General features: G+C 29.4%; 3 protein-coding genes and 1 long non-coding RNA gene across 4 annotated transcripts; 3 read left to right on the forward strand and 1 right to left on the reverse strand.

The window, feature by feature from the left end:
• On the forward strand, positions 1-1,159 carry LOC113512757 (uncharacterized). The gene is made up of 2 exons (XM_026896671.3): positions 1-60; positions 146-1,159. Exons 1-2 carry the CDS (start codon positions 49-51, stop codon positions 1,088-1,090), a joined length of 957 nt encoding a protein of 318 aa, XP_026752472.3. The 5' UTR covers positions 1-48; the 3' UTR covers positions 1,091-1,159.
• Positions 1,160-5,084: 3,925 nt separating this feature from the next.
• On the reverse strand, positions 5,085-5,846 carry LOC113512756 (uncharacterized). The gene is made up of 2 exons (XM_026896670.3): positions 5,699-5,846; positions 5,085-5,376 (listed from the first exon to the last, which is right to left on the reverse strand). The coding sequence occupies exons 1-2, from the start codon at positions 5,708-5,710 to the stop codon at positions 5,137-5,139; spliced, it is 252 nt and encodes an 83-aa protein (XP_026752471.1). The 5' UTR covers positions 5,711-5,846; the 3' UTR covers positions 5,085-5,136.
• Positions 5,847-7,426: 1,580 nt separating this feature from the next.
• LOC128201592 (uncharacterized) lies at positions 7,427-13,187 on the forward strand. Its single transcript, XR_008253315.1, has 3 exons — positions 7,427-7,659; positions 9,563-9,656; positions 12,964-13,187. It is a non-coding gene; the product is annotated as an uncharacterized LOC128201592 (long non-coding RNA).
• A 6,708-nt stretch (positions 13,188-19,895) lies between these two features.
• On the forward strand, positions 19,896-20,715 carry LOC113521554 (pupal cuticle protein C1B-like). Its single transcript, XM_026907112.3, has 2 exons — positions 19,896-19,987; positions 20,441-20,715. The coding sequence occupies exons 1-2, from the start codon at positions 19,901-19,903 to the stop codon at positions 20,642-20,644; spliced, it is 291 nt and encodes a 96-aa protein (XP_026762913.2). The 5' UTR covers positions 19,896-19,900; the 3' UTR covers positions 20,645-20,715.
• Positions 20,716-23,404: the final 2,689 nt, after the last annotated feature.

A 23,404-nucleotide genomic window follows, 5' to 3' on the forward strand; every position in this document is an offset into this window, starting at 1 on the left:
TCTAGCGCCCGCATTATTATATTAAAGGCCAGGCGAAGGGACACTACTATGTTACGAACGGTATTTTTATAAAAAATATATCATAAAAATATTAACTATGTATCTTCTAAGATTATATAAATATATCAATGCAATTACTTTTCAGGTTATCGTTTTGTCAGCATTGTACACAGTCGTACAGTGTTCTGGAGTCATACATAATCCAGGAATCGTGCCTGTAGCTGCAGTTCCCGCGGTGCAGAATGGACCTGTTGTCGCAGCGACTAGCTCACAATATTTCGAGAGAACCTTTAACCGTTTGGTAGCTCCTCCCGTACTAGAACCGGTTATTCCTGTAGCGCCCTCGCCTCCGCCCGTATTCATCCAACCAAGCCCCAGCGCGGCCGTACCAGTCGCACCGGTCGAACCTACAGTTACTGCACCAATTCAACCAAACGTCGCCATAGCCGTAGCGACGGCTCATGCTGCTGCTCCTGTCGCCACCATACTTTTGCCACCATACCCTTTCGGTCCTCCACCGACCATCGGGTTTATACCACCATCACCACCTATCAATGTACCTGATGAAGACAGAAAAGAATCAACAACCGAACCGACCACAAGAACTGAAACTAAAACAACTGTAAGAACACCCGAGACTACAACACAGCTTCCATCGAATTCAGATAACAATTTTGTTCAAGCGCTACCTTCGAATGAGAACGTGAACTTCAAACAGTATTATGCACCACCACAGTACCCTCAACCGCCTCCCCGACCGAAACCACAGAAGCTAAAGACATCCGTCGAAGTTGTTCCAGTACCTTTACAATATATATCTCCACCACCAATTAAACAGCCCACTCATGCACCAATTATAAAACATATACACACGTACGTGCCAACCAAAATTATTGTCAGGTCAGTATCGCCTTACAGGATAAGGACAGTTAGAAGACCAGCTCGTATAGTGATGTACCGAGCACCAGTAAGCGCCAAATTAGGCGTTCCTCAATTTCCTCAAAATAACGGAAGGCCCGTTACACGAGATATTGAACCCACCACTTTCAGACCATTTATAAGGCCCACTACGAAGCCTCCTCGAGTATGACAGTAGTATTAGTATCAGCAGTATTATTAATTTACACTAGTTAATTTTGTGCACTTGTAAATATTATGTAAAAATACCTCATGTAAATAAATATTTATACTTTTTTATTTTTTTTTTTATATTTCCGTTATGAAATATTTTTAACAAAAAATTATGAATTATTCATATTATGAAAAACGCCAATTGCATGAACTAACTAATCAATCCAGTTCATCGTCATCATATCAGCTGTTAACTGTCTACTGCTGATAATAGACCTCTCCTATTAGAGAGTTTTGCCAATAGTTACCACCCTTGGCAGGCGGGTTGGCAATCGCAGTTAGGTTTTTGGAGATGTTTTAAGAGAGACGCTGGTGCCCACCCCTCAACCATAAGTTCCTTTAGTCGTTTCCTATGATACCTACGGGAATGGAATGGGTAGCCTATTCTATACTGGGACACTTACGGACAATTGCTCGTATTTAATTAACAAACTGGGGTATATCTATATGTAGTAAGATATTAAATATTATTTAAAATATTATATATATTAATATGATAGATATATTTTAGTCTAACATACATATTAAAGATGAAATATAATAAAAAAAACATAACAAAAAAGTAGGTACTATAGAAGACAACAATGATTGACTGTCCACTTTTATATTTTATAACAATATTTGTTAAGTTGATGATTATAGACTGAATGAATTAAAACTTTTTATTGTTTCCTCAAAAGAGATACAGTTAATAAAACGCTTGCTTTTGCTTGTATATAGCTATTAATATAATTTTCGTATCCACAATTTTAATAGATTTTAACATTTTTTTTAAAAAGTATATTGTCTTACAAATTATGGCGGGAAATCCATAAAGTATATATTAATCACAAAATTATATGAGAGTCGACACTGACCTTATATTTACAAAACTAAGGGAATAACTGTGCAACTAACTAAAAGTACTGACGCAATAAATGAATAATCATATGCTGATCAACTATTAATAAGGGGGGACGGATTGTTAGTAATGTAGACTACTAGTCTCATTGCTAGTAATATACTTTGTCATGTCTACCTCCACGTGGTCCCCCCTGGAAATCATCGTGCTTAATTCCAAGTGTATTTGTCACGGTGGGCTAACTGACTTGCCTTTTCATTCTCACCTATCATCCTTCACTGGTGCCCCGCCAGCGTATACCGTTAGTAAAGGCGGAGCTACCATTCCATTATCATCCATAAAAAAATATTAATAATACGTCTCCTCCCAAAATATCAATATGTATCATAAAAGATCCAGCTATGTTAATGAATTGGTTGGACAAAAACCATTTGTATGAAACAAATGGTTTTTGTCTATAGTAACGCGGGCTTTGGCAATTTATTTTAATTTTAGTAGTAATGTAATAATAAAAGATTTTTAATTAGGTTTATAGAAGATATGACTGTGTAACAAAATTTTTACTATTTCCTGTGTATGTTAGTGAAAAGATAAAATTGAAATTCTTTGGATTTTCATAAGATCTTATTAGAAGATTTTATTGTTGTGATAACTTCAATTTCTTTTCACAATAATAACAGTAAGGTATTGGTACTAGATATGTGTATCTAAAGAGTAAAATATTAGTCTACTATTACTATGTTATATTATTTAATGGTTAACTATAGAAGGGAATATTTTATTCGTTATCAATGAGACTGCTTTACTACTAAAAATTTTTTCAATATAAATTATAGCCCATAATACATGATTACTATGTAAAACTGGTATTTTCTGGGTTCATTCACTATAAACAAGAAGATCTTTGTTCTATATAATATTAGTTTACAATATAATCAAAATCATCACACTTTGGAATACAAAATACAAATGTCTGGTCGAGGATTAAAATTATGTTAAAAAAGTTCAGCCTAGTTATTACAGTATTGTGTAAGCGCCTGTCAAGATTGCAAAGATTTACCGGTTGAATTTAGTTATTGCTTTTGTAAATCTAACAGGTATATCTATATTTTAATATTACTGCGGCTTTATTTCAAAATATATTATTTATTCTAGATGTAAGTAATAATAATTTTGTATTTATGTTATTGGTGTTTACTATAAATATAAAATATTATATTGTACTTCTTTTAACGATTGGTTACCATACATTTTGTCGTTATAAACATTTGCCAAACTTTATCCTGTCAACATTATAAAATAAATTAATTATAAAGAATAATTATCTAAATCATGCCTATATCTAAGTATAATAAGAATTATAAAAATCTATTTTATAATACTTATTTTAAATTCAATGATAATAACTTCAATAAAACAAGTATAATATTTAATTACAATTTATTTTGCTTTAGATTGAATTAAAAATTTTATATATTTTGATAGAAATCGTTAATTATATTATAAATGCGAAATTGAGTTTGTTGTTACCTTTTAGCACCTTAAGGATTTAACCCATAAACGTAGTATAAATTACAACATACGTCAGTACGTAGTGCGTAAAATTACGTACTAGTGTCTGTCAAGATAGAAAATGCAATTCCAAAAACAAGACAAGAAAATGATTACACTAGTGCTTAGTTAAGTTCTAAATTTATTTACGAAATGAAGTAGTAAACATTCATGTATTTGTTGTAATTTTAATTTTATTCCGTAGATGTTCAGAAATTTATTATTTAAATTCTGTAGATATATTTTTCCATCACTTCTTGTACAAAATATATCTGATTGTTCTGTATTATGTTATTTGTAGTTATGTTTTATATTGCAGTAAAAGAGTTAAAATATTAAAAGTGTAATTACGTAAAAATGTTCAATTTTAGTTGTTCTTCAAGACGTAAAAATAACTATATTGTGTAGGTATGTGTTTTACTTATTTATTTCGCTCCAATATATATGTTTTTTTTCTTTTTTACATTATCAATACGTTACTTTGTAATTTAAGGTTTACTAAACATTATTTTTCAGGAAGGACCTGACCGTTTAAAAGTCCCATATGTATCCTTAGCTGTATATCTGCATTTAGTTAAAAATTTCGCTAAAAATACGTTATATATCATGTACATATACATTTAGATGTAATTTTGTTTTTTATCTTAACCTTAATGGTTTAATATACAGCAATACGTGATGGATAAGGACATGGGCTATTTTTTATCTTAATTAATAAACACATCGCGATTACACAGACGAAATTGCTAGTAAAAGTTAATACGAACACCTATTGGTATTCATATATATTTAATTAAATTGTAATAGCACAATTAGGTAGATAATTTTAAGAAATATGTTCTTAAGAAATATGTACTTGTAATTCTTCATTAGATTTTATTTTATTTCAATATTGATAAATAGGAAGACATATGATATAAACAATAGTAATGAATTTTCGTTAAACTTTTGTTTATACCACGAAGGTAGCAAACAATCATACAGCCCGCTTGATGGTAAACGGTCACTGTTTAAATTACATGTTCCTTAAAATTTGGAATGTAACATAAAATGGTCGGCTCCGCTACGACATTAATGCGTAAATTTAATTATAGGATAATCCTTGCAAACTTTATTTATAATTAACTATTGCAAATTTTATTTATTTCATACTTACTTTGTGTACTCAACGTTTTATATACTATAATCAACACTATTATCTAAACGATGCTTTAAAAAGATTGCAGAACAATACAACCGATTTATTGTACTTATAATTTTGTAAATTTTACAAGTATTACAAAAGTGAAATTTGTAATATAAAGTATATATTCTAATAGAATTTATAAATAATCCATCTTAGTATGTTTGTAAAATGACTGAACAGATATAAATGAAATTTGATGCATACAAAATACATTATATTAGTATATAAATTAGTATTTACATGCATAAACTCATGGGAAACATCTATTCGTAAATAATCTGTATCTGTAAAAGGAACTTTCTTTCTAGTGAGCATTTTTGTCTTTTAACCTATTTTAGAAAAAATTAGAGGAAGGCTTAAAGAAAAAAAAAAATGTTGCGTTAAAAATAGCTTTTAATTATCACATGTCAGTCAGTCAGTAGTCATTTTAAACAGCAACGATCGGCGCTGGAGCTGCAACGTACGGGGCAGCAACAGCAGCGGCGGGAGCGACGTATGCGGCTGGGGCGGCGACGTACGCGGCTATACCATTAGTGATGCGGTGGAAGTATTGCGAACTGGTAGCAGTCACGATGGGAGCGGGAGCCGCAGCCACTAAGGGGGCGCTGACTAATGCGCCGGAAGGTTTAGCGACACAGACGGCCACCAAAACAGAAAGGCATAACACCTGAAACAATAAAGTTTCATCTTATTTATTATTAGTCGAAGAAAATGATTATTGTAAAGAAGCAATAAATATGCTTACGACTCTATTTGTTAGTGGGATAGTCTGAGGTATTTGTAATTATTGTATTATTTTAAAAATTTCACGACCAACCAATTGATTTTTCTGAACTTAGTTTGCTGATAGATTTATTTAGTAAATTAAGATTATAAACTTTATCAAAGTATAAATCAGTATATGAATTGAAGAATGGTGAATTGCAGGCATCTTAAAATGAGTTTTCTCCCTTAATTCCTATAAAGAAAGATGTTTTGAAATCACTTACAATCTTGATCATTTTGTTTGATTGTACTGTTGTTGACGAAAGCACAGGTATTGTACTGATTGGCACTGCACCAGAACGTTATATACTGGCCGATAATGTTTGTGACGCAATATTAACATACACGGCGACTTCTTGGCATTGGTTGGGGCGTGATGTGAATTGAGCCAGATTTCACTCCTTTTGGGAATCTATCACTACACCGTCATCTGACGGAAACAAGCTGAATTCCAAATTTAAATTTTACTCGTAATTTTTAAGTCTTTTTTTTTTAAATATATTTTAAACAAGAGAGATTCACTTTTTTATGCAACTTAGAAAGGCAACTAGCTACGTTTTAGCTAATATAAAGTGGGAACTGTCATGACAAACATAAGCACCATCATGGATATTTATGGCATTATATTTCCATATGCTTTAGTATCTCTGTCAAATCTCACTGTTTTCCTCTACACTTCTTCCATAATATTGCCATTACATCATACTATTGATATATCATAACAAACAATTGTTAACTTGATAATATTGATTTCAATGAGGTTCAACACAATTATGTCCGAAAAGCTCAAACAAAGCAATTGTTTCGGCAAACGCTTATATAATCACTCATGAGGGTGTTATATCGATAAATTTAAATAGCAACCGAACATTATTCGTGATAAAATTAGAACTCAATTCAGTAATATTGTTTTATACTCGATAATCCAAAAATTGTACAGTAGAGTAGAGTGATATTAATTACAAAGCAAGTAAGCATTATGATATAGTAGTAAAATTCAGTTAATTTAGTTTTACCTGTAGTAAATTATAAATCTCCTATACAATAGATTAAGTACCTTCCTTTGAAGTTCTTAAAGGTGACATGACCTTTTTATAGACAACAGAAAATTTGTCGTCAATGCAATTTGAGTAAGCTGTAACGACTTGTATATTTTCAACACGTGTAGATTGTATGTATAAAGAATTGTTATATGTAACATTAGTAATTTATAATTTATCTATTACTTGTCTCTTGTTATATGTATGTTAACGGTTCAAACAATCGTCATAAAATATGGCACAAATCTACTATTTAGGATGGAGAAGTACATAGGCATGATTTATCCTGATCAAGCAAGATAATCTTGGTTATCTGAGCGAATTCACGGCCAAAGATTTTGTATATAATCTTGAAGAAATATTTAATATATTTTATACAAAGAGCTGAAAATATTAATATAGAACGTTTTCTTCAATTTACAAGTTATCAAAATGTTTATTTATATATATATATATATATATATATTAGCCTGCATCAGTTGTTAAGTTGTAAATATTATCTGTACAAATAATAAAAGACAAAGAAATAAGTTAAATTTATAAAAAAAAAACCTAATTCAAAAAGTATTATATGTTACTTATAAAATAAGAGAGAAAATAAATCGTACGTCATGTTTGCATTACCAAATTACATTACATTATATTTAATTAAATCATATCCAAATAGGTACGTGACCTTATTTTAAAAACTATCAAATCCCTGCGTATAATATACTATATGTATATATATATATATATAATATACTTAAAAAAATTTTTTTTCAACATTTGGGTAAGAATATCACATATGGACGCATCCTTTCTACTACGAAGCCTTATTTGTTTACGTGTAAAAATGTGTAGGATGTTTATCTACTCGTATTATATAATGTCTAACAAAGATACTCTCAAACTGACGTCAGGAGGCCTGCATTCGACATCTTCCATTGTCACTTGAGGCAATTACACGCATCACGTTTATTATTTCATATATTTCAACTTTACATTATTATATTACTAGCAATTACCGTCGACTTTGTCCGCGTGAACAGAATACGTTTTACCAAGATAAAAGTAACCTATATCCTTCATCATCGCGTGCTATTGTGTACTAAATATAGCACATGTATACAAAATTTCATAACGATTGGCTAATCCGCTAAGAGGTAACAAACTATCTTACTTTTCTATTTAGGTATAATTTACTAGCTTTTACCTTCATGCATAACAAGTAGTAAGGATTTTCATCTCGGTAGAAACTTAATTGTAGATATATCTTTGTCTGCTGAACGAATATTACCGTCAAATTGAAAAATTGGTTTCATACTTCCTTTATATTTTTTATATAATATTATATTCTTCTATTATAAATGTTCTATGTGGTTCTGGCATAGCATAGAACACTTTAACTAAGGAACATAATGGTAGACGGATGAGCAGCAGCATCCCTTTTAAGTCTAACTGCGGTTGCCACCCGCCTGCCAAGCGTAGAAATTGGTGGCAAAACTCCCTTTATGGGGAAGGTTTATAATCAGCAGTGAGCAGTTAACGACTAAAATGATAATGATGCTTATAAATGTTAATATTGAAATAATTTATCAATAGATTAGCTGGGGGGGAAGGGATTGTTAGTAATGGAGATTGAGAATCCCATTGCTAGCAATATACACAACCAGGTCGACCTCCTCGCGGCTCTCTCTGAGAACTATAATGGTTAATTCCTGATGAATTCTACATGATGCTAACTGGCCTGTTTTCATTCTCATCTATCACCCTTCACTGGTGCTCCGCTAGCGTATCCCATTAGCGCAGGCGGGGTTACCATACCATTTTTACCCATAAAAAAAATAGATTAGCTGACCCGGTGTACGTTATTTTACTCTTCACCGCTTTTTGTTCAATCCATTATATCTCTCAAATTGGAGAAAACGATCACATTCACAAAATTTCATTAAATTTAATTAAAATTTTATTAATGGATAAATAAAGGATGCCTCGCTAGTTTGGAACTAGATAAGAATCTAGTTCAAAATTAGTTGGGCATCCTCCAATTTGAAAATGCCAATAAAGCCGACGTAAATAATTGCAATACGGTATGACCCACGATAGTTATCAATTTAATTAATATCGGTTAAGCGGTGTCAAAGAATATCGAAACAGAGTTTTTTTGAATTGATACACATGTATCCTGTCACTAAGTAAACAGAATCATTTTCAATTTCTCTCTGTATAATAGTTTTGTATACGATTTCTCCACGTGTATATTGATATCGACGTAGACTCACATGTCACTGTGAATATGCGAATATTGTAGATAAATCAGGACATGGTTAATAAGAAATGGGAATTAATGCGATTATTTAGGTTAACTATTATATATATTTATCTGAATAATCTCGATGTTTCGAGTTACACCGAGTAAATATTATTTAAAAATAAAATAATTCCAATCTCTTATAAATCATAAAACATGTAACTCGAAAAAGTTAAAATCAGGATATAATTATGAAGTTGAAAACTACGTTGCTGCTTGTTTAATTTAAAAGCAATATATATTTGACCGTTAATAATTATTATTACTCTTTTTAAAAAGATCACTACGACGCCTTTCCTGGGGAAACTGCGTGGAGGTCGACCTGATAGGGTATATAATTAGCATTGGGATTGTTAGAACCCATTACTAACAAACCCTTTCCCCCTGTTGCCGTGTAGTCCCGGTATAGAATGGATCACCCCTACTTTTTGTTTCAATGTCGTAAAAGGCGACAAAGGGAATTTAGTGGTCGAGGAATCGGCAGCAGCATCCCTATTTAAACATCACCAAAGCCTAAATGTGGTGGCCAATTTACCACATTAGATATAATATTTATAAGCATGAATTCATCCACATAACCGGGATAACATATCTCGATTGATCAGGATAAAAAAAGTCTATGTAATTTTATATCCTAATCGGCAATAAACAAACAAATAAAATTTGTAATTGTTATAATTAGTAAAAGGAAAATTTTTTTGATATGTTATCAGACTAAGAAGTTATGTAAATATATTATCTATTCTATATTTCAGCCTTCAAAAGCTTTTTCAAGGAAAACTAAACAACAGTGTTGGTTTCAACTGAACAAAGCATCCAGTGACGCAATAAGGACCACTAGGTATGTAGGTAAGTACACACTTACGCGTGTAAACTTTCATGGACTTATTGAAAAGTTGTAAGTACTTCACTAAACTCTTACACCAAAGATTTAGTTAGGTGTTTAACTGTACTTAATATATTAGTAGGAAATTTATTGTTTTAGCTTAGAAACAATAAATAGAATACATAGGCATAGGGGGAAAGGGATTGTCAGTAATGAAGACTGAGAATCCCATTGCTAGCAATATACCCAACCAGGTCTACCTCCTTGCGGTTCCCTCTGAAAACTATCATGGTTATTTCCAGATGAATTCATCATGATGAGCTATCACCCTTCACTGGAGCTCCGCCAGCGCATCCCGTTAGGCGGGGCGTGGTATATATATATATATATATATATATATATATATATATATATATATATATATATATATATATATATATATATATATATATATATATATAGTTGTGCATATATATGATTATATATAATGATATTTATATAGAATCGACAACATGTTCATATCAATTTGTAGAACAATCGGACTCGCGGTCGCGCACCTGATGGAAAATCTGACGGCTCACCTGATGGAAAATAGTAGCCGGCGCCTAAAGACATGAGCAGTACCATTGACATAATAGAGTGTACTGTTTCGCCTATGATACCCTCTACACGTTGCCATTCCTGAGAACTAAGGTGTTAAGTCTCTCTACCCTGTAAACACAACTACTTCATGGTTGAAACACGAATGGGACAGAGATACCCAAGCAATTGACTTTTGTACAGTCTCCCTTTGATATGAAGGAGATATATGCTCTTCTTCGAAACATTTAGTCTCCTAACTATTTAAGCAATAAATTCCAGTACCTTTTTGAAACTCACGATCGTAACCTTCGTTCCAGTAATACTCTTCAACTGTCTATCCCCTCTCACCGAACTGGTTTCGCTTCAAATTCTTTTCTCCTACATTCTTCATAACTCTGGAACGCGCTTACTGATGCCATTAAGAGACTACCGGCTAAACTGTCTTTAAAAAAAACGTTCATTCTCACTTTTTTACTTTATCCGAGCAGTAAGTTTAAGTATTCTCAATTTCGTGTATAATATAATATATGTCATATACGTGTAAGTATATTTGTTATATTAATTCGTTTATATATATAGTATACTCTGTTATGTCTATAGTACTGCTCAAGTCTATAGGCGACGGTTACCACTTTCTATCAGGTGGGCTGTTAGATTGTTTGCCATTCAAAGTTGTATAAAAAAAATTGTATGTATGTATATCAATAATCACTAGTATTGCAAACGAGTATTCTGACACTTCTCTATGGTTGATTGGGAGAGAATGCTTTTAGCATTAAGTCCGCCATGTACACATATTTGTACTAATGAATAAATAAATAAATATACTATAAGTACTATATATTATACAAATATTATCTTTGGTACTATCAAAGTGCATTTTGTACCTAGTTCTGCAAGTATCGAAGTATAGTGCAACAAGTTTTGAGGTACTTACGCCTACTTCCAAAAGAGGTATCTAGACAAACTGGTCGATCGGCACGTGGTGCCGTTTTGTCTGGGTTGTTGGATTGTTTTGTATCTGAAATAATGAGTACTGTAAGATATATGTTAATTTCTGTGGTAAGTATCATCAATCTTTATTAAATATTAATTTTTACCTGTGACTTTATTCGTCATTCATATATATCGTATGTATGTATATATATATATTACCAAAATGAAAAGGAATATATATTTTTTAAACTTTCGTGTTGTTTACATATATTTTTAAATACACAATAGGGACTTAAAAGTTAAGTCCTGATTGTGTATTTAAAAATAATAATAATACCAATACATTATATTTTAACCATTATATTTACATGCCTTGTAACACTTCACATGCTGATTCGTCAATTGAAACGTTTCCTTTTTCATAGATTGCAGCTTCGATTTAAATATAAGCGTATTAAGGGTATGGCATCTTGAAGTCACGGTTTTCTGAAATTTTTCGGTATGAGATATACACTTACAATATTACAGTTGTAACAATAATTAGGTAAAAAAAAACACTTCATGCTATTGTTCATTATAATTACAACGACAGAGACAATGTCACAGTTACGAGTACCACACTAAACCTATGCAATTTGATATTATTGTTGAAGGTACTTTTATACATTACATACACGCATATAAGCCTATGTATTTGTATTATATACTTATTTGTATCTAGTTATATATGTAAATTTGTGGATAAATATAAGTACAGAAGGAACTCGCATTAAAAACACTGAGTCTAAGATTCCATATATATACAATCACTAGACAATATTTATTAGATATTTATGCAATCTCCTCTAGTTACATTAGGAACTTTGTGAAAAAAATTATATAAGGAGTATATAGATTCTAGGTGTATGAATTTTTGCATAAAAATTGTTAACGTAACTTAGTCAGCCTGAATTAAAGATAGGTAAGATAGTATTGATAAAAACTGTTTTTAGGTAACGAGATTTCAAGATAATGAATCCACGGGTTTTCTGATATAATATGTACTCATTTACGAAAATAGATCACGTCCAAGTACTGAAGTATAAAGTTTGTTATAGACAAACTTGCACATACTTTGCATATCATGTTAGAATCAAAACCAACTCTAGATTTAGATGATATGTTAGCGGCATTTTCCATTACCGGAGAATTAGTTGGATATTAAAATTAATAATATTGGTATTGTATAGGATTGAACTTATAACGATGATTGAATGTGATGAACCACTGGTAATTTATTTTAACATTACATATGTTACGGACCCCTAACGGGTCTGTGGACCCCACTTTAAGAAACTGCTTTTTAAGTTTTTTTGTAAAGTGGTCATTTTACAAAAAATCTTTAGTACAAAAAAGCGGACTGAAATATTAAGTACATTATCAAATGTTGTATTTTTTAAATATAAATAAATTATTTAAATTATAACATTACATATTATTATTTATTTATCTTATTATTTATTATTATTTTGCCGATATTTATCGGAAAAAAAGGTTTAATTTGACTCGATCATTTCTTATAGCCAATAACGATTACTTGTATATTATTGAAGTAGTAAATGGTTTTCAAACACGTGAACTCGCCCACGGCATCACGTGTTCTGTGTTCTAGTGACGACGCAACGTCGTTCAGGCGTCATAAGGACGTTATAATATTATGTCGTAAGCTTTTATTCAATTTACAGCATTCGTATGTTGTTCACGAATTCAAAATTTTTAGCTTTTTTATGAAACTTAGAACATAGTAATAATAAGTGCCACATGGTTTTGCAGTTGTTTACGTAAAGCAACGTGATCACCGCTGCGCCTCGTAGGTCATCAAAATATGAAACAAGCTTAACACCCACGGCCCAGGTCTATCTAATGGAAAGTAACCGTCGGCTCATGTTTATGAGCAGTCCCATGAGCATCATATAAAAACAGCAGCTTCAATTGTAATAAAACATACTGATGCATGACATGAAATTGTGTAGAGATATTAGATTAAATATATTTTAATTAAGACGGCAGAATTGTGTTACTGTACGAAGTTTTTTGCTCTGCATAAAAAAATGGTTATAGTTTCGTAAAAATTTAAATTATTATCGTCATAAAATTAATATGTTATTAACATGGAAGTAAACCTCATCGATTGTTGAAAGAATTATCAATTGATAATAACATAGCTACAAAATATACAAATGAATTTAGAACGTCAATAAATAATTTGATATGTTTTTTTCTATATTATTATTCATATTATTAATATCTTTACTCATATGATGACATTTAATAATTTAATTATATTTTAATGTTTATCAAACACAAAGCATGCTTTGGTTGATTATAAATGTAAGAACAGTAAGATCTGATCTACCAGTGTGTTGTATTAAAATATTTAGCTGTATCTTATGTTGGTAATCCTATATAAAAATAAATATATAAATATATTAAAAAGAGATTTGATTGTTTGCTTGTAATGGATAAAATAAAAAAAACCACCTACCTGATTTTTTAAATTTCTCCTCAGGTAACATAAATTAGATTTTAGCTTTAAATAAAGCTAAGATAGCTTTTAGCATTAAGTCCGTTATGTACTAATGAATAAATAAATAAATTTAACATTAAATTAATTTCGAAAATCTATTAACGCGTGTGAAGCCGGGTTTGATTACTACTACTAGTTATATAAATACCCAGACTAATTCAAACATATATATCATGAATAACACATCATCATATCATTACATGAATAACACATCGTCATTGTCATCATTAATGACGATGAGTAACATGACAAATGATTGTATTAAGCAGGGGTCGAATTGGCAACTGTAGAAGGTGCTGCTGCTGTATCACCAAGGTCGTCAAAATAAATAATTAATTCTCAAAATAATTTAAAAATGACATTGACTTGTTATTATATAATACATTATAATACTGGCAGTTACAAGAATTACATCTTACTCGAAGTAATTTCATGACTCAGTAATGGTAATAGTTTATATTTTGTACTTTAATAAATATTCAATTTATGTAGCTCATGTGCAGGTCTTTAATAAAAAATTTAATAACGTACGCTTAACATAATTTGTTTTTTATTTATTTATTAGACGTATAAAAACTTTTAAGACAGTATATATACAGTATAACATGAACTAAATATACAAGTTTTTCTGTATATTGCATATTCGCCGATACTAAATCTTATACGATAATATCAATATGGAGGTAATCCTGAATAGTTATATTGAGTGGTCTGAATAGTTATGTTAAATAGAATTAACTATTTTTATTATTAAACTTAATGTTACCTTAATAATAAAAATATCTCATTTCTCGAGAATGGAAAATACAGAGACAAAAATATATTTGAATTCAAGAAAAGTTTACGAGTTTTTAAAATTGTATACGTATGTATACAATTTTAAAAATTCGTGTCACAATATTTTTTTTTCGGTCTGTACAGAAAAAGTGAAATTGTCACGACTGCAAATTTATATTTTTTAGAATTTATGTAAATTTTTTAAAAGTATGTGCTAGGCAATAAGACTTACAGATGAAGTCGAAACATTTGTCAGAAATGACAATAGTATATAAATAGTATATAAGCTTCACGGTAGAAACACGAATGGGACAGAGGTGCCCAAGCAATCGACTTTTGTACAAAGTCTCCCTCTGGTATATAAATAGTATATAAGTACTATTTAAAATAATAAGCACGAAAAAAAAAAACAAAATTGGTGTATTTTTCGAAATGTATATTCAATAAATATATAATTTAGATGTATTCATTCGATGGATCACTTAACATTATCAACGTAGATGGTTACAAGCGTATTCAACGTACGTAATACGTATACGGTGAAGCATAACTGTATGCGGAGTACGCAATGGGGTACTCGTTGTACACTGAGTACGCCACCGGTGCTGTGTATGCCGCCGCTACGGGTGCAGTGTATGCTGCCACTTCAGGGTACACCAGGAGAGGTTTCGCCGAAGCAAAAGCCAAGATAGCAGCGAATAACAACTGGAAGATAAAAAAATATATAGCACTTTTTTAGAATAGAAATTAGAATACACTTGTAATTACTTTCACGGATTTTATAGATTTACAGATTTTTAAATATAATATTTTTATATATATATTTAAATAAATCATGTATAGATTCTGATTATTTTACTCGTTTGAATGATAGTTAATATATTCCATCATAGGCCAGTTACTTTGTTTTTCTATATTTAACAAAAAATATTTAAAAAAAGAGGAGGTTCCCACTTTGACTATTTTTTAGTGATTTTTATGATTCAATCAATAAATTTTGTAATCTCGTATTGGTTCTATATTATTTTTTACGATTTTGATGCAGTCTTTTTGTATTGAAAACAAATCTATTAACTATTTAGACATTACAACTCAAATTTAAAAGTAATTTAATTTATCAGGGACTAATATTAATCATAAGTAACTATAAATATTAATGTATTTTATTTACGATGGTAAAATATAACAGTCTGTGATTTTACTTGTAAAATAACTACAAATTTAATATTACAAATAATTCCATAAAATTTAAACTCATTGTTTAGTTATATTTCAATGAATAGAATTTATAGTCGAAAGATCAATAAATCTGCATTTAAAATTAAGAACTAAATAATCTACATTTAATTAAAAAAAAGTAAGGTTTTAATTAAAATTGTAATAGAAATATATAGAATATATGAAAAATAAAAATTAAGTACTTACATATTTGAACATGGTTGCTAAATTAATGAGTTTGTGACACGTAGATAGTTAAGTAAAGACAACCTATTACAGTGACGTTTCTAACTGAACATCACATTTTATATGATGTGTTATACCTTGCTTATTGTCGTGTATGGAGCCAAACCCGGATAACATGACGAATTATCCTCTTAACAGATCATTTTTATTATAATCACGTGCGGCCTTGCCGGGACTGGTACACATTATAAGATCAAGGGCCCAAAACGGATTCAAAACATCAAAATACATAATTTTGAAAATGGAATTTCCTATTTTTTTAACGTTGGAAAATCCGTCTTGGACCCATTTGTCTCGGGGAAGATGGGTCGATAATGCTGAACTCATATAAGTTTACGATCCTTCGCCTCTTCTCCTGTGGTGTTAGGCCATAGGTTCACTTTATTTTATCGTAATGGTAGCGGAGATGGCCCGCTTAGACAAGCCATATTTCGAGTGCTTAAGTTTTTTAAGAAATTTTCTACATTGCGGTCAGAGACAAAATAAAAAAGTCACTTTTATTAATTCACTATAAGAAAGGTTAGTTACCTTTTCTCCCGATTATTAGAAATTCAATTGAAATTAAATATTAAGTAGAACTATAGATATATAAGATATCACTTTCTCTTCTGTTTATCATTTCTCCTGTACAAATCTTGGTTATATTTAGAAAAGAGGATGAGAAGACTAATGCAGAAATCCTTTGTAAACGCTATAACTCTGATTATGCTCTAACTGAGATTTATTTCAATGAAATACACGTGCACGTGCATTGAAATAAATCTCAATAATTTAAACTATTTTTTCTAATACAACTTCACTGTACTATAATGACCGATGCACTCTTGCCAGTTTATTACAACAATTCTATTTTGAAACTGACAATTTTTGGATTATAGATAGCTTTATTTGTAGATTATATAACTTGGCTTGTAACCGAAACTAATCAAATATTACATTCCTTATAGAAAAATTAAACTATAGTGTCCATATGTTTGAAACAAGAATGGGTAGCAATTTGATTTACATAATTCAGCCGCTAAAGTGGTAACTGACGTTTAATAATATTGTGAAGAACAAAGAAAATATCTACTTTGCTGCAGACAGATCTGACATGCGTCGCTAATTCTGAGAATTCAGAAATTCTATCTTTTTTTATTCTATCATAGACTTAGTTAATTGAATTAAAATTACGAATGCCTTATGGCAGAAGTAAGCAAATAGATAATAGGTATATATAACAGGGGAGATAGATATACAAATTTTATCTTACCACATTGTTCTCATAAAAGTGATAATAAAAAAAATGAAAATTGTTTAAATTGTTAATTATTTAATTGTATAAAATTATATATTTTGACATATTTGCTTAATTTCGGTGTCATCCTATTGAAATTCTAGCCCGGTGTTGTGGTATGAGTTTTTTAACTATGACGATCGGACGACGAACTCTCTGTCGATGGTATCCGCTACTAGATGATATTGTAAACAAGGTTACAATAAGTAGTACAAGCCACTGAAATATAAAATTAATAAAGTTTGCATTATTATCTTTTGACTAGCATGAACTTCTTATCTTATTAATTCTATTGTTTATTCTTAAGGAGTGATCGGAAATTAAATAAAACTTTAATTTCTTTTCTACTTCTAATCTTAGATAAACTTGATGTATATAGTAAAATTGCTTTTTCTGAGAGTTTTCATAATTGTTTATTAATGTTGATTTTTTTTATTTTACTTCATAACCAGTACAATAATAAAGTTGAATGTTAATGTCTTCTGTGCTTCCGATTTTTCTGTGATATAAGAAGAAACTAATAAGTTGACCTGATATTTTTATTAGAATATCAATGACGTTTGGCAAGAAAACCTTCGTTGAATCTCTCCCCAAATTTCAAACTCATATATGTATTGGACGTAGCCTTTTTTGTATTAGGTTCTCTATACAAATTAATGTTACAATGTTTACTTATTGATATTACTGAATATAGTACAAACGTATTTGAATTAAATTTTTATTAAACAGACTGGTGTTTTGTATTGTGTTTTTACCGAGTTTGATTTTGGTATCGTAAAATAATTTTTACAACAAGACGATAAATTGTTGATATAAATTAGTTGATATTATATGCAAACAAAAAACAAATTTAAATATGTAAAAAAAAAACAATAGTGTTTTAACACATGCACATGACTATTAGTCTATCATTTTAGTATGGTAATATCTATTCTTTCATGACTTAATATGTTTAATTAAGTGCCGGTTTAATATACTCGTATATTTATTATTTAATTTATTTGTAAAGTTTTTAACACATTTAAAACAATTGAAGTACAGATACTTAATAATATTATGTTTTTAAATTGAGAATTTTTAATGAGGTTTATAATAATCTGCTAATTTTTACTACAATTTGTGACTTAATTGTTTACTTGTGTATTATATAAATTCTAAACAATAAATTTAAAATGTGGTGAGTACTCACTGTTTTCAGAAGCATCTTGTTTAATAACCGATAGTATTGGAACTACTTCTCCATATCTTTTATACCAGCCCAATTCGTACGAAGTTGATTAAAAATTAACCCGTTACTCAAATTGATTGTAATTATTAATCGATTAAATCATGATACGTACATAAAACACAGGTGTTAATTACTTTGAATGCGCATAAAAATAGTTAACATGTTTCTATTTCTGTGTATGTTACTTAAAAAATAAAAAAAATTACATAACTTTTTTCCTTGCTATGCTTTATTACGTTAATAATTTATTTTATGAAATATATAAAAAAATTTTGGGTGCTAAGGAAAATAAGTGCCCTAAATAATATATTTCTTTAAGCTTATTCTTTCTTTTGTACGTCTTAAAAATATATTTAATAAAAATTATGTTACTTATGTACATATATCTATATTTGTCGATGGATAATTTCCAGTTTTCAAATGAAATAAATACTTCTAAAGTAAATTAAGAGTATAAAAAGCTTTATCTATAAATCTTATTTCTTATACTTACCCTTATTTTAATTTCAAATCATGGAATATATCAAATATTGTCATCATCAGCCATATCCAACAGGAGGACAATCAGTAGCTATTGCAGTCCAAAATAATATGTCGGTACAAGGACTTTATAGTTATAAACATAGACAGAGGGTCTGATAACTTATAGATCATTAATTAATTTGTTAGCTTTTACTTGCGACTTCGTCCCCATGACCAGAATATGTTTAATGACCGGAATATAAAAATAGCCTATTTCTTTTTTTGTTTTATATGTATTTAGTATGTTTATGCCAAATTTTATAATAATCGATTAAGCCATTAAGACGCCAAGAGGTAACAAATAAACTCCCTTTCAAATAATAAATACAGAGCCTGACAAGCAAAAAATTTTATGAGAAACTTTACAATTGGTTTACTGAAAAATGTTTTATTCACATTAAGACTATTTTAATATAATTTCTTTAGGACAAGTTCTAAATTAAATATTTGCCCGCTATACGGTTGAATACAGAGATTCTGTTTTTAACATTAAATACATCTAATGTTATATATAACCTATATTCAAGTAAATAAAATTATTCATTTATTTTGTTTTTTAATATTAGTAAAAATTACATGTCATTCATAGTATTTATAATTTTATTATACAATTATTAAAATTGTTGTATTAATAAAATTTTATAAATTATATAAATAATGACAATTTACTTAGAGATATCGAAAATATTTTTTTTTGCTAAATATGTATAAACATTTAATAAATTAATAAACTTTAACTCCGGGTTAGCTTAAGGAATAAAACTAATTTAAACGATTACTATTGTTATTGCTTTACATGCTTGACAACAATAAAACCACTCTGATCAACGATATCACTTGATATTCCAAGCATAAACTGCAAGGCTGTTTCTTCACAGTGATTCCTCAACAAACGTTTAGTATAAAATGGACCGAAATGCGACTCAACATCACATTCAAACCATCGCTGAATTCGTTTGTTTGTGCTAACTTACTTAACTACTTAAACAAAATGTTCAAGCTGGTAAGATTTTTGAATATTAATAACTAATTAATATTAATTAAAAATATAAATGCTCTTTGAAGTGGAAGTGAAATCACTTTAATTTATAATTTTTAATATGTTCCAGAATGTCATAGAAAATATATTTTATAACTGGAATATGTTATAACATGCCACAAATTTACAAGTTTATTTTATCAACTGAGTAAACTAGTGTGAACATTTAGTATTGTGAATTAATGAATTTGTTCCCAGCCAATACTGAAAATCTTGTATTTATTATCAAACTAAACTATCACATTTATAATTTAAATAATGATTACCGACATAACTACTGATAACAAACATTTTCGTTTACACTAACGAGTTCAAGAGATGGTATAAGAATCTCGACATGTTGGTTTTGAATATATTCTAAAAAAAATTGAGTATACAATATAATATCTACAATACAATATAATTTTATTATTTCAGTTCATCTTCGCCTGCTTCATGGCCCTCGCTGCCGCCAAACCCGGAGTACTCGCCCCGGTGGCATACACCGCCCCCGTAGCGGCGGCGTACACAGCACCTGTGGCGGCCGCGTACACCGCTCCCGTCGCATACACCGCTCCTGTTGCAGCCTACTCCGCGTACACCTATGCCTCCCCATACGCCGCTTACTACCTGCGTCGTTAAGTTGTAAAGAAAATATCAAAAAAATAATGACTGCCAACCAAGTCTGAATAATAAATTATTAATCATTTGAATTACTTTATTATTATTTCTCACTTACGTTATTATTACCTGCTTATAATTAGATTTATTATTATTTAGATCTTTTTAGGATACTTATAATTTTAAACAAGCTGATGGCCCATGTGATAAAAAGTCGTAACCATCACTTATAGACATCATGAAAATCAAATAATACATTATGATGTCTAAAGTCCTCCTAAATAATAATATATTAAAATATCGTTTATATTTTACCTATTACTGGAAAAAAGTGTAAGATATTTATAACAAAAATTTATATAATTATGCATATTAATTTAAAGATTCAAGATAAAATTTTCTGAAGACTTCCATAGCTAAATTTTTGCATGACTGCATGCTTATCATTCGAAGCAAAATTTCTAAAGACCGACTGATTACTTAATAGAATTTTGCATAATTGGTATATCAACGACTACATAAAAATTAATTATAGATTTTAGAAAAAAGTTACAAAACATCTACTCTATCCATAATTAAAAAAAACAGCACAACACCTATTATATCTCTAGTTAATATCTATTATTTTTCTGTAAACTTGAAATATCTGTCGAGCAAAATTTATTTAAAAATAAATGATATTAACATTTATGTTTTTAGGTTGTCTTGTTCTGTTTCAAAAATATGTTTTAAAATTAAATAAAAGCTATATGGAAACTAATACGGTTTATCTACTTGAAAGTTGGTTAAAATAATCTAAAAAGCATTTTATCTATCTGTAAACTTCCTTTAAATGCGTTAATATGATGTAATGATTAAAATGTCTACTATCAAACAAGAATAAATAATATTAAGATCTGTAAAATGTGGTTATCAATTCAGGCGCCTTACTATTATGTATTATACACAAAAAGAAAATATAGTCGTTAGCTGTACGTAAATCAGAAACAACAACTAAACGCACCTAACAACTGAACGCACCACATTAACATGGGTGGCTCAAATTTTCTATTTTCATTTATCGATCTATGTTCCTTTGAGAAAGTCATTCAGATTCATTGGTAGAATGATTTCGATTCCATCTTGTATATTATAAATACTGATTTGAGTTATAAATTAACATTTCTACCTCAGATTGATAAGTTCCATCCATTGTATTGCAAAATCTTTATTGTACATAATTCATACTGAATACATTAAAAGATTTAATATATAATGGGGGACTTATCCCGTAAAGGGATCTTTTACAGTCAACCTTTGAGAAGCTGAAAGAAAACTGTAGAATGTACAAAGGTAATAACCGTACAGCTCAACAGTACAACAACCGTACAACTCCATAATTCTTTTACATAATACAAAAGTAATAACTCTTTCTTAAATTGTTTATCTATTATATTTTCATAAAATATAAGAAATATTTTTACGAATATAATTTGTAACGGGATAATTAGAAATATTGACCAATTGTTGCTGTAGTGATGTACAACGTCATACTCGCATTTCATTCAGTATATAACAATAAAATAAAATAAAAATATCAGAACAAAAATATATGCCAAAAACTGATACTGTTATTTTTTATTCAGTTAATTAGGTATAACTATTTTTATACAATTTGGAATGCAATCAAGGTGATGGCCCCATTATATGGACCCATTTAATAGAAAATAATAACCATTACCTTTCACATGTAAAAATGTTTTAATGAGTAGAAGAAACTATGCCTTGGGTAGGTGTATCTCTCCAACGACATTCACTAAATTTTTTTTTTATATTTTCATGCAGGTAGAATATATAATCTTATAAAGAAAAAAATAAACATATACAATACCACTAAATGTATATTTTATTAAAAAAAAAATCTAAAGTTATTCCAATATTTGAGTTTTCTTAGTTATCAAGAAACAGAAAATATTATGGAAATAATCAGTAATTTACCATAAGTAATATACACTTGTTTACAACAATATATATAACACTCACACATCAATAAATTATTTGATTCTCAAGTGTGTTGACCTTTTGGTTATCACATATTTTCTACCTTTTTATATATATTTTGTACTATTATATTCTTCAAATTAACAATAAACAACAATAGGAAAATATAAAAAACTGGCTTAAACAATAATTACACAAATTACTCTAATAGATTTAAATATAAATTTTATAGTAATTCTTACTATGAAAGTCCAACCTGACTGACTGGTATAACAGTGCAGGTGAAACTACTAGAGAGATTGCGCTGAAATTTGACATATAATTGGTTTTTAAAAATTCAAACGCCAATACATAATGATTTAACTAGAGGATAAAATTATGCGTTAGGTGCATTCTGTAAGTTTAGAGCTAATTGAGATGCAAATATAATTAAGATTATGTATTATAGGTTATTTTAATAGAACTTAATGTAAATGTAACTAGGTTTTGTTAAAATTATCATAGAAAGACTTTCTAAATGAAATTAGTAACCAACCAAAACATACAATCTATTAACCATTTCTTATTTTTCTTATTTGTTGAACACCAGCAAATTAATCAATCAATGATTCCTTTACGTTTATTACATTACTGCATTTTTACTACTTCATTTTACTTACGTAATTTACTGTTTTGTTTTGGTTAAGTACTTAAGTAAGTAGTTTATTTATATATATTCTTTATTGCACTTGTAAATTACAATGTTAATGCATTTATAAATATTGTGAGCAAGGATGGACTTATCTCTGACAGAGATCTCTT

The sequence above is a fragment of the Galleria mellonella genome, unplaced genomic scaffold (assembly GCF_026898425.1).
Source record: "Galleria mellonella isolate WM207_F2 unplaced genomic scaffold, CSIRO_AGI_GalMel_v1 utg55, whole genome shotgun sequence".
NCBI lineage: Eukaryota > Metazoa > Arthropoda > Insecta > Lepidoptera > Pyralidae > Galleria > Galleria mellonella.